The 12,461-nt window shown below is 36.1% G+C and overlaps 1 protein-coding gene across 2 annotated transcripts; it reads right to left on the bottom strand.

The window, feature by feature from the left end:
• Positions 1 to 84: 84 nt before the first annotated feature.
• Positions 85 to 11,604, bottom strand: LOC306868343 (mitochondrial glutamate carrier 1-like). 2 transcript variants are annotated; one of them, XM_079414447.1, is made up of 10 exons: positions 11,431 to 11,604; positions 9,904 to 10,096; positions 9,657 to 9,779; positions 8,812 to 8,867; positions 8,546 to 8,636; positions 7,141 to 7,256; positions 6,764 to 6,950; positions 5,035 to 5,204; positions 2,057 to 2,132; positions 85 to 1,944 (listed from the first exon to the last, which is right to left on the bottom strand). In XM_079414447.1, the coding sequence occupies exons 2-10, from the start codon at positions 9,921 to 9,923 to the stop codon at positions 1,803 to 1,805; spliced, it is 981 nt and encodes a 326-aa protein (XP_079270573.1). In that variant the 5' UTR covers positions 9,924 to 10,096; positions 11,431 to 11,604; the 3' UTR covers positions 85 to 1,802. The 2 variants fall into 2 exon arrangements, with proteins under 2 accessions (XP_079270573.1, XP_079270574.1); XM_079414448.1 differs by lacking the exon at positions 11,431 to 11,604 and adding an exon at positions 11,102 to 11,193.
• Positions 11,605 to 12,461: the final 857 nt, after the last annotated feature.

Raw genomic sequence — 12,461 nt, 5'->3', positions numbered from 1 at the left:
TCACGTCACTTTCACTTATATATATACACACTTTAAAAGCCAATGGTACTTATATTTTGTTATTTTTCAATGAAAACCGTGAGTAGCAAAGATAAGGCTTTGTTGCATTTTAATTTATTGTGCACTCAACAAAATCATTTAAAGAAGCATTAAAAAATATTAGGTTAACATTATATAACCTACAAGGAATTTTGTCCCGCAGAGGAACATATAATAGAAGGACAAGGCCTCTGCTGCAATGTCCAGCAGTCTCTTCACAAGTAGAGACTGAGATTTACTGAGAGACGAGAATTAAAGCAGCCACCCGAATAAGTCAGCAGACACCAAACCCAGCTTCTGCTTATTTTTTGCTGTTTAAAAGGTGGTAATCAGCAGTAGAAAGCCAAAACATTTAGATGATACAGATACATTTCAACTTTGATTCAGGTCTCCTCTCTATGGAAGCCCGTTTTCACCACAGAATAAAAAAAAATGTAAAAGGTAATTACGATTTATCTCACAATTGGGATTTTTTTTCCTGCAATTCTGAGTTTATATCTCAATTCAGACTTTTTTCTTGCAATAATTAAACATAAACTCAAAATTGTGAGATAAATTACCTTTTTTTATTTTTTCATTCAGTGGTGAAAAAAACAACAACTGAATTTCAAAATGTAAACTCAGAATTCAGATAATTTTTTTTGATGTAAACATAATTCTATGGACAAAAGTCAGAACTGAGATATAAACTCAGAATTCTAAGCAGGAAAAAAAAGTCAGAATTGTGAGATATACACAGAATTGTGAGAAACAATTAATTTTTTTTATTTTTTCATCCGATGGTGGAAAAAAAAATTGAATTGTGAAATGTAAATTCAGAGAAAAGAGTCCCAATTTTGAGATGTAATCTCAGAATTTTGAGGAAAAAAGAATTAAGAGATATAAAATCAGAATTCTGAGCAAAAAAGTCAGAATTGTGAGATAAACAGAACTGCAAGATATAAACTTAGAATTGTGACGAAATTAATTGTGAAAAACAGTCACAATTACCTTTTTTATTTTTCAATTGGTGGTGGAAATAAAACAATTGTGAGACGTAAACAGAAACGCAAGATATAAACTTAGAATTGTGAAACAAACTTGGAATTGCGAGAAAAAAAAATTCAGAATTGCGAGAAAGAATTGCGAGATGTTACCTCACAGAATTGTGAGATACACACAATTGCCTTTTTCAATTTTTTATTTGGTGGCAGGAAAAAGAAAACAGAATTGTGACTATGTAAACTCAGAATTCTGAGCACAATTCTGACTTTTCTTTCTTAGAATTGCAAGGAAAAAAGTCTGAATCATTAGATAAAAAGTTACAATTATTATTTTTTTATTCCTTGGTGGAAATGGGCTTCCATACCTTTCTAAATACACATCGACTCTGTTCACAACCAGTAAATTGATTATCACGAATCATGTTGGGTTAAAACTGATTGTAGCTATATGGGCATTTTGGACAAAAAAACCCTGCCAGATTAGTCAGAACAGGACCCTGCCTTACCTAAAGAACCCTGTTTGTAGTTTTTAGGGACTTAAACATGGTTAGTGTGCAATATAGGCTTTTATGTTAGCGTTACACAACCCTCCTCTGTTCTCCCAAAGTGTCTGAACCTCCTTTGGTTGGGTATGTGAATTTCCAGATTTACCTCAATCGCAAATAAAGTCGGGGAGCTTCTTTTAACATCACCAGGTCTTCCTTCATCTCTCATCTTCATCCCTTGGCCCATGTAGAAACAGTACTGTGTGTATAATGACTGAGGTAACGTCACCTCCCGCTATCCCAGCAGCCCCAGCACGTGCTCGCCGATGCCCAGGAAATATACACCCTGAGCGATGCCAAAGAGCGGAGCGATGACCAAAGCTCGACACGTTGCTCCTTTAAGAAACGCAGATGGTCCTTCTCGTTTTAAAACACGCCTGCGAAAAAAAAGAAGGAGTGATTGCCATATAAATAACATGATACATGAATATGGAAACTGTGTAGGACCATATAACACACAATAATAAGTCTTGCAAATATAAAGCTTACTGTACGCAGTCGATGATGCCTCTGTAGGAGTCCTCTCCTTCCCCCTTCTGTAAGGTCTGTAGACGGGTCTTTATAACTGAAAATGATCAATATTAATAGATACATTAATTTATGAGTATTTTTAAGATCTGGTTTCCCAAATGCAGGTTATAATATAGCTGCACAGTTGTTATGATTCATTTCCAAGAATTGGTTCTTTCAAATAACCGTTTAAAAAAAGAAAAAAACTATTTAGCAATTGTTTAGCAAAAATTAAGTGATGAAAAACTGGGTGATAGGTTTCCTGTATTCTATTTATGAGCTTCTAAACAATGTAATGTTGCAGACAGTGCTGCCAAATCTTCAAATAGAGACACTGAAGCAGCTGCCAGTGTTTCCACTGTCCAAATAATCCTTCTGTACCCTTCACTGATGTTTTTAGGCGACAAAGAATTGTCTCTCGCAGCATGACACATACAGACATACAGAGGCGAGCTATAAACAAAACACTTTGTAAATAGAACTTGAAAGACTTTTTACTTTCAAAGCAAATGAAATGTTTCAGTCTACACATCACAGCAGGATTCTGCCACAGCACATAGGCTTCACTAATTAATCACTCAGAAACAAAAGACTCATTCTGTGCCTTTATGAAATGCTGGGAGTGACCTAGTTAGGGAACAGTTTGGTAAAAATTTACTCATAATTCATCACAAAACAAAAAGGCTGATTAGTATTAAGTATATGTGCTCACTTTTCTTAAATAATTTTAAGTGATTCATTCAATTAAGCTTCAGTACTAGAAGTAATCAGTACTTTTTAAAGAAATATTTTGAGTACTCGTACAAATGAATATAGAAGTACAAAAATGAATTTATATGTGTAAGTAACTATTTGTGGATAGTTGTGTTTTTTGCCAAGATCGACAGATACAAAAATCTGTCAATGCAAATATATTGAGAAATACTGACAAATTTAGCACTCTTAAATTAAATTAAATGTATCACATCTATTAAATGCAGTGCTTTAAAAATGCAGTAAAAAAACTAACAAAAAAAACCCTAAAACTATAAAATTGTGTTAACTTAAGGCTGAAATCAAATAAATACTATTTTTTTAAATATATAATACTTACAAAATAACAAATATTAGCTAAAAACAAGCTAATAAACAAACAAAAATAGGAAAAGTTGCTTTGGCAACTAACTGAAAAAAGTATGTTTGAGTTGAAGTACTAAAATACAAAAATATAATAAATAAAATAAAGCTAAATATAAAATAAACTAATAAAAATGACAGAAACACATAAATTACTTTAACATCAACTAAATTAAATAGAAAACTGAAAATACAAAAAATCTAACTCAAAATATTCACAACTAGAATATTACATAAAATACATACATTAATAAATATACTACTAAATAAATAATATTAAAATAACACATTAAATGCAATCGTCACTTTGTTTTTCTTATATTACTAGCTATATGAGAACTATAAATATACACTTGCCGGCCACTTTATTAGGTACACCTGTTCAATTGCTTGGAAACACAAATTGCTAATCAGCCAATTACATAGCAGCAACTCAATGCATTTAGGCATCTAGATGTGGTGAAGACGACTTGCTGAAGTTCAAACCGAGCATCAGAATGGGGGAGAAAGAGGATTTAAGTGACTTTGAACGTGGAATGGTTGTTGGTGCCAGACGGGCTGGTCCGAGTATTTCAAAAACTGCTGATCTACTGGGATTTTCACGCACAACCATCTCTAGGGTTTACAGAGAATGGTCCGAAAAAGAGAAAATGTCCAGTGAGCGGCAGTTGTGTGGACGAAAATGCCTTGTTGATGTCAGAGGTCAGAGCAGAATGGGCAGATTGGTTAGAGATGACAGAAAGGCAACAGTAACTCAAATAACCACTCGTTACAACCAAGGTAAGCAGAATACCATCTCTGAACGCACAACACGTCGAACCCTGAAGCAGATGGGCTACAGCAGCAGAAGACCACACCGGGTGCCGCTCCTGTCAGCTAAGAACAGGATGCTACAGTTCACACAGGCTCACCAAAATTGGACAATAGAAGATTGGAAAAACATTGCCTGGTCTGATGAGTCTCAAGTTCTGCTGCGACAGGGTAGGAATTTGGTGTAAAGAACATGAAAGCATGGCTCCATCCTGCCTTGTCTCAACGGTTCAGGCTGGTGGTGGTGGTGTAATGGTGTGGGGGATATTTTCTTGTGACACTTTGGGCCCCTTAGTACCACTTGAACATCGTTTAAACGCCACAGCCTACCTGAGTATTGTTGCTAACCATGTCCATCCCTTTATGACTACAGTGTGCCCATCTTCTGATGGCTACTTCCAGCAGGATAATGCACCATGTCACAAAGCTCAAATCATCTCAGACTGGTTTCTTGAACATGACAATGAGTTCACTTTACTCAAAATGGCCTCCACAGTCACCAGATCTCAGTCCAATAGAGCACCTTTGGGATGTGGTGGAACGGGAGATTCGCATCATGGATGTGTAGCCGACAAATCTGCAGCAACTGCGTGATGCTATCATGTCAATATGGACCAAAATCTGAGGAATGTTTCCAACACCTTGTTGAATCTATGCCGTGAAGAATTAAGGTAGTTCTGAAGGCAAAAGGGGGTCCAACCCGGTACTAGCAAGGTGTACCCAATAAAGTGGCCAGTGGGTGTATATGCAGTAGGCAAGTTTGGATTTATTATAATTATACTATATATACTATATATAGGATATACTATATAATTACATGCATTAAATATATTAAAACAATAAATAAAACTAAATAAATAGTAACTGCAACAACTGACTATCAACACCCAGTAGTAGTTTTGAAACCGGATTAGCCCTGATTTTTACAGGCTTGGACGGCTCTGACTAACTGAATGGGACATTTATCTGCATACATTTCCAAAGGAGAGAGAGCAAACTGTTCCTCTACTCCTCTCTTGCCTGCATCTCACCGTCAAGGGGAGTGACAGCTACTGCCGCCACTGATCCGGCCGTGCAGCCAGCCACGAAAGACTGCAGGAAGGGGGCCCGCTCCTGGGGGTTGCTATGGCGATCCTCAGTGCGGCCCACGGCGTTGAGGTTGGCGAACAGCGGGAAGTAGATCATGGAGAACGGGACGTCCCTGCACAGAGAACAGACAATGAGCTACAGAATGTAGACATAGCTGCAGGACGTTATTGATGAGTCGTGATTGATCGCGGTGTCTGATTAGTTTTAGTCTGTAAATGTAAAACGTGAAAGTGTGAGTGTAGAAATATAATTTAGGCTGTGTAGGCCACAGACGAGAGACAACAGATTGGATTCTGATTAGAATTCCATTAAGAAGAGAATTCCGCCTACGGTTGATTAGAAGCTATGAATAACAGATCAGAACTGACAGCTGGCAGGTTACATCAGTTCAGCTGGGATTACATCACAGACTGCGGGGGAGTAGGTGAGTGGGTTTATTTGTGTGGGAGATGTTAAAAAGGTGAAAGGTCATGTAACTTGTATCCATCCTTTTGTAACAAAACAGTGCATGTTTGCTGAGGGAGCAATCACTTAAGTTAGTTAAGACAGCACGTCACTGAAAGTTTGCAAAATATCTAGATGTTGATCGGCTAACATAGCTTAGTTATTTGACTTAAAGGGATAGTTCACCTTGAATTGGTCCGCACTGACTTGCATAGTGTTTTTTTCCATACTATGGAAGTCAATGGGGACCAGCAACTTAAGGTGAATTATCCCTTTAGGTCAAATAACTAAGCTATGTTAGCCGTTAGCAGATTCTGTTATTATTTATAAGGGTGGTATGCGATCCAAACCTTTATGACTTTCTTTCTTCTATGCAACATAAAAGGTGCATTTTTAAAGAATTTATTTTAATAAAAACATAGACAGCTAATCAGAACCACTCAATTTTAAAGAACTCAAGCATTTAAAGCGACAGACAAAATATGACTACTGTTTACTGATGTAGACCCTAATCTAGATAACTTCATAGTTCATATTCTTGGTGTGAACGGACCACTCTTATTCATTTTATTTTAATGCAATATTGCAGCGTTAATTATACGTTATTCATCCATGCACAACATTATTTTTTAAAATTCTGTCAATTCATTTAAATCAATTCCCTATGGACAAAATCAAGTCTTTTTTTCTCATTTAAGGTTTCACTTGGATATACAAATATATAGGGAAGCAAGACGATCGCAACTTCCATTTAATTCCATCTTATGAGTTTGATCTTTGCAATTAATTTGTTTATCTAGTTCACAAAACCAATTTGAACGATTTGAGTACAAATCAGACTGATTCGATTCTTGAATTCTAACTGATTCGGTGAACCAGTCATAAAGGCTGACTAGAGGGAAAGATTTTAATGATTAACAATTCAAAATATAGTCTATTCATGACTAAATGATTATTTGTATTGCTTCAGAAGAAGCACACGAGTCCTGTGAATTACTTTTACAGTGCTTTTGGTTTCTTTTCTCCTTTTTTGACCTTGAAAGCTCCATTACCAATATGTTTAAAATTTATCCTTTTATGTTCCACTGTAGAAAAAAAAAGTCATGCAAGTTTGGGGGAGTAAATGATGACAGAATTTTCATTTGTCAGTGAAGTACTCCTTGAAAACATCAAAAATATTCTTTATAGTCCATATTCCTATAGATTATATGGCTGAGTGTCTGTTACCTCATCAATGTAGCACCTGCTCCCTTATAAAGTCCCCTGAGTCCTCGGGTCTTAAGTAGCTCCAGGGTGATACGGATCGCTGAGGGACGAGGAGGGACGTTAGTGCCTGGCTGTGCTGCTCGAGAGGAAACCAGCGAGGGGGTCGGACCAGCGGCAGAAGCAGAGGCAGCGACAGTCCGCTGAGCAGCTTGTAAAGAGTAAAGTGAAGACGTTACAACTCATATCTTCAATATCATCTTTATATTTTATCTGGTAGTGTAATTAAAACTGGTCACCACTCTACTCAAAAAGATTATTTCTGGCTAACCTTTGTACTTAGTAAGGCATCCTAAGATAGAGACCTACATACCTTGGATGAGCATAATAAACACACTTACCCAACCTTCCAGCATCCTGCAGTTGTATTTTTAGCATTTCCATGGGGGTGGTGACTACCACCTGACAGGTTCCGGCTCCACAGCCCGCAAGGATTTCTCCCCACAAAGCTAAGTTTCTGTGGGTGATGGATACAATGACAGATGGGGCAGATGAGAGCATGATCATTATTGCGTTTACCGAATAAATAATTGCTTAGATTAGTCAGCTGGTGACCTAAATGCCTCTATGGAATAGCTTACAGATAATGTTGTGTAAGTTCTTTGTTAAGAACCATAGTAAAAACAGTCGTCTGCACACAGCGCAGTCCGACTCTTAAACAATTTACTCTAATTAGTCAATTTATTTTAGTGAATCAGAAACATAAAATGCGACCAGTGAGGTTCGATTTCTAAATTACTCTAATGAGCTGATTCATTTGAGTGAATCAGTAACATACAGCACAACCAGAGTGGTCCGATTCCTGAACATATGACTCTAGTTTGCAGATTCTTTTTAGTCAATCAAAAACATAGTGCAACCACAGCAGTCTGATTCCTAAACAATAACTGTAATGAGCTGATTCTTTTTAGTGAATCAAAAACATACAGTGCAACCAGAGCCATTGTGTTCTACAGTAAAATGAAAATCATACAGGTTTAGAACAACACGAAATTAAATGATGAAAGAATGTTAATTTTTAGGTGTATTATTCCTTTGATTCCAATGTGCCCATTCTTTTCAATTAATCAGAAACATACAGCACAACAAGTGCAGTCCGATTCATGAATGAATTAGCCAATACTTTTAGTAGATCAAACACATACTGCTTTCAACTAACTGTGAGATTTAAATCAGTATAGCTTTTTTTAGACAAATATGTGACCCTGGACCACAAAACCAGTCTTAAGTCGCTGGAGTATATTTGTAGCAATAGCCAAAAATATATTGTATGGGCCAAAATGATTCATTTTTCTTTTATGCCAAAATTAGGATATCAAGTAAAGATCATGTTCCATGGAGATATTTTGTCATTTCCAACTGTAAATATACCAAAACTTAATTTTTGATTAGTAATATGCATTGCTAAGAACTTAATTTGGACAAATTTAAAGGCGATTTTCTCAGTGTTTTGATTTTTTGCACCCTCAGATTCCAGATTTTCAAATAGTTGTATCTCGGTCAAATATTGCCCTATCCTTACAAACCATACATCAATGGAAAGCTTACTTATTCTAAAAATTCTAAAAATTGACCCTTATGACTGGTTTTGTGGTCCCGAGTCACATATCATATATGAGAGTGTTGCAGAAACCTGTTTGAAACTTTTTTTTTTTCCAATTCCGTTAGTGCTGCAGAATATTTTTCTTTATGTTTAAACTGTAATGAGATGCTTGCTTTTATAAATGGTTAAAAAGTGGTGGTTACCCATCTTTGGAGAGCTTCTGTCTGAAGACATCATTTGCAGCCAGTTTAATGGCTTTCTCTGGAGTGACCAGTGTAAGATTCACAGCTGCACCTGAGAGAAACACCATAAAATGAAATTCTGAGAATCCAGAACCTGTCAACAACTTTTAATATTTAAAATAACACTGTCGTCAATAACAGCAGGAACGTGCAACATGGTGTTAAATTAAATTTTGATTTTTAATTTTGAGTCAGAACAAGTCAGCACAAGAAAAGAAAGTTCATACCTCGGTACATGCCAAAGTAGCCCTCCATTTTGATCGTCTTTGCCAAACAGTCCAACCTTCATAACAAATACAAATTTTGGATATGATTAATGAAATACTCCAATCTGGTTGTGAAATATGCTAATTGATATGTAATGAAATCACAATTTATTATAAATACCCCTAACAAATGCATTGTAAAGTTGTATTTCTTATTATGTTTGGTAACAACCAGAAAAAATATCTTAAACACCGAAACTGAGTGAGTGAGTAATGTGCGGAATAAGGAGCTTAAAACATAGCAGCCTGTCTCTTGCCCACAAACTACTTGGGTATTTCACTGTTACATAAGTGTACAAAGAATAAAAGAGCTCTTTACGCACCATCACTACAAAGAGTACTTCTCTTCATCTCAGTGGTATCACACATGCATAAAGATATCTTAGAGCAAGCTACTTAAAAGGGGATGAAAAAAAAAACCATTTGGGAGCGTAAACAGATCAAAGATGCAAAAGCATGCGACTAAAGTTGTTTAGAGTTATTCAGTAAAATCCAGACAAAGTCCTCTGCCCAGAGTAAATCACTAACACATGCTGCGTTCGCAATTCATTTTATTTTAGTGAAACCATAAGCAGTTGTTTTTTAGATTCAGAAATGTTTTTCAAAAACAAGTACACACAGGGCAATAAGAACTTTTTGTGAAATTCAAAGGTTCCATGAATGTTAAAGGTTCTTAATGCAACCACAGATTCCAACTAAGAACCTTTATTTTTAAAGTATAACAATCAAATCAAGAGACCCCAAAACAAAGTGGGGGATATGCAATGGAACATAGTTATTGGACCTCATAAAGATGTTGAACTCACATTCCACTATAAACACGAGCACCCTGCTGGTTTTGGAGGCGGGTCTTGGCGAGATCAATGGGAAACACGCAGGTCACGCCCACCAGTCCAGCCACACCCCCATTAATCAGCTTAGCAGGGAGACTGTGAACACCAGGAAACAAACACGCACATGCAGGACAAAAACCACACACAAAAACATGTCAATATAACGGCTTAGATGGATCGCAAATGGTATATCCAACATCAGAGGAAGTGGAAAATTTACCTCACTTTCTTCTCGGCCATTTTGGCCACACTTTAACTGATTTCCTCCAATTCTTCTCTCTCTGCTGCAAAAGTGTCAGCACAAACCGTCCACAACCACACGACCAGCCTTCTGGCACGGTGTGCCAACCTTCACACCCTTCCTTTTAGGATGAACAGCCACTCTTGGTAAAAATAAATCACCTTGGAACTTGCTGTTAACCAAGACAAAAGAGAAATACAATTCAGGATAGCTGTGATACTAGAATGACTTTTTAGAATAACATGCAATATTTCTGCAATAAAAATAGACTTTCCATTGGTTGCACAATCACTGATTTTACTTTCTGAATAGTGCTTTTCTATGGTGCACAAACAGAGAACATGCTCCTTCCTAAAGTCTCTCTAATCTTGCTGCTAATGAGGTTGTGACCTCTTGAATTAATCTAGAGAAGAGAGCTAACAGGTGAGGGGCTTATCAACATGATTTCCTGTTCTTCAACACAGTATCAAGAACGTTTGTAAGAAGATGCAAATACAGACATCTTATAGAAAATCTTATGTCAGTATATCAGTGTTTTTAGTTTTCTAGAGTAGATGAATGTAAAGTATTGTAAACTTTATTTGAGTATTTGACACATTTTTTATTCATAATATTTCTGGTGAAAATTTACACAAGTATAAGGAAATCTCTATATCTTCCTGTTATTTAAAAAAATATATATTTAAAGTAACCCTTTATAAAAAAGCTTCTAGAAGTTAATGTTGGTTACTGCATTGACGAACATTAACTATTTGATTTATTATCATTTATATCTCTGTTAACATTAGATAATAAAAATACAACTGATCATAGTTAGTTCATGTTATCTCGGTTCCATTAAATTATATTAACACATACAACTTTTGATTTTAATAATGTACTATGTTACTATTAACATTGACTAAAATGATTAAGTGCTGTATAAGTATTTTTGATTGTTAGTTCATGCTTACAATCATGCTTATTTTAAAGTTACAATATTGAATCATTTAAATATTCTCACAATTAATAAGGTGTCAAACTGCAAACATAACAATTACAGAAAAGAATTTGAAGTTTAAAATAGTTTTGAATTGCAGGATTTCTTTATATTTTTCATTGTGTCACTTTTCCCTCACTTGTCCTAAAGTCCCCCTCTCATAACCTTACTCTCGTGTATGTTTCCATTAACTCTCACCTCATTTGGGGTAGAATTTTCTCTTTTCCTCCGGCATACTCACATCCTCCCTTTTCTCTGTCCCTCTCTCTTCCTCTCGCTCTGTCTTTTCTGGAGCCCAGTGGCATTCTGAGCATGCCTTTCTCTTCAGCACTGCTTTCTTTCAACCCTGCTCTATTCATAACCCCTCCACTGCCAAAACACAGACAAGTGAGATCTGGCCCCGCTCCTCATCCTAAAGCACTCCCTCACTAAGACTTTCCACAACTACCCCAAACAGATCCCCCCTCACACAAGCCTGCATATTTGACCAGTTCACAAGTTTGAGAGAATGATTATCATGTTCTTACCGCTGTCAGTGCATTGACCGGTCAGATCAAGCCGTCCACTTCCCCCTCTGCACGCTGACAATGTGTGCAGCAGCTGTAGTCAGGCACAAGAGATCCGACAGAGCCAGCCGCCACTCAGGGGCCGTTGCACAAACACAAGCATTGTCCCTCTGTGCTTAAGTCCCTCCCTCTTGTGGCGACTCCCAGTGACATAGACAGGGAATGAACAGCTTTCCACTAATGAAACTTGACACACATTCACTCATATACACACAAACACAAGCATGCACATTGCATTACACAACTTCATCTCAAATTACAAAAAAGTACCACATTAACATTATTATATTAAAAATAAATTTAAAAATTATGCTTTTGAAGGCATTAGAACTTTCACATATTAATATATATTTCATCCATATCTGCTACATCCACTAGACAGTTGTGGCTACAAAATGATTATTGATGATCATAATGAAAATAATTGCTGTAATAAATCAAAATTCCATAATTTACAAATAGAAAATATTATTGTACTGGGTATGTGATTTAAAAAAAAAAATATATATTTCCTTCTTTTTCTTTTTTTAAATAAAATGAAGAATCATTATTTTTCACCACAACAAATACTAATCTGTGCATATGCTACTGTTTGGGAACAACATTTTTCAATTATTCATATGAATTTCATGTAAACAGAAAAAATAGAAAATATATCTTATTAACAAATGATTCAACAAAAATGATAAACAGACAGACAGACAGACAGACAGACAGACAGACAGACAGACAGACAGACAGACAGACAGATAGATAGATAGATAGATAGATAGATAGATAGATAGATAGATAGATAGATAGATAGATAGATAGACACACCGACAGTGTGCGTTACGTGTCAACAGGGGGAGCTGGATCCTTATATTGAACACCAATTTGTTATTAACATCATTACAATTAGTCAAAAGGCACTAGTCTTAAAAACTCGTGTCATTCTGATGTTTAAAAAATAATGATTCTATCTCAGGTCTTAAGTCACTTTATCTTTATAA

This window comes from Barbus barbus (assembly GCF_936440315.1).
Source record: "Barbus barbus genome assembly, chromosome: 50".
Taxonomy (NCBI): domain Eukaryota; kingdom Metazoa; phylum Chordata; class Actinopteri; order Cypriniformes; family Cyprinidae; genus Barbus; species Barbus barbus.
The sequence above is the reverse complement of the archived record's forward strand: the minus strand, read 5'-3'. Positions and strand labels throughout refer to the sequence as shown.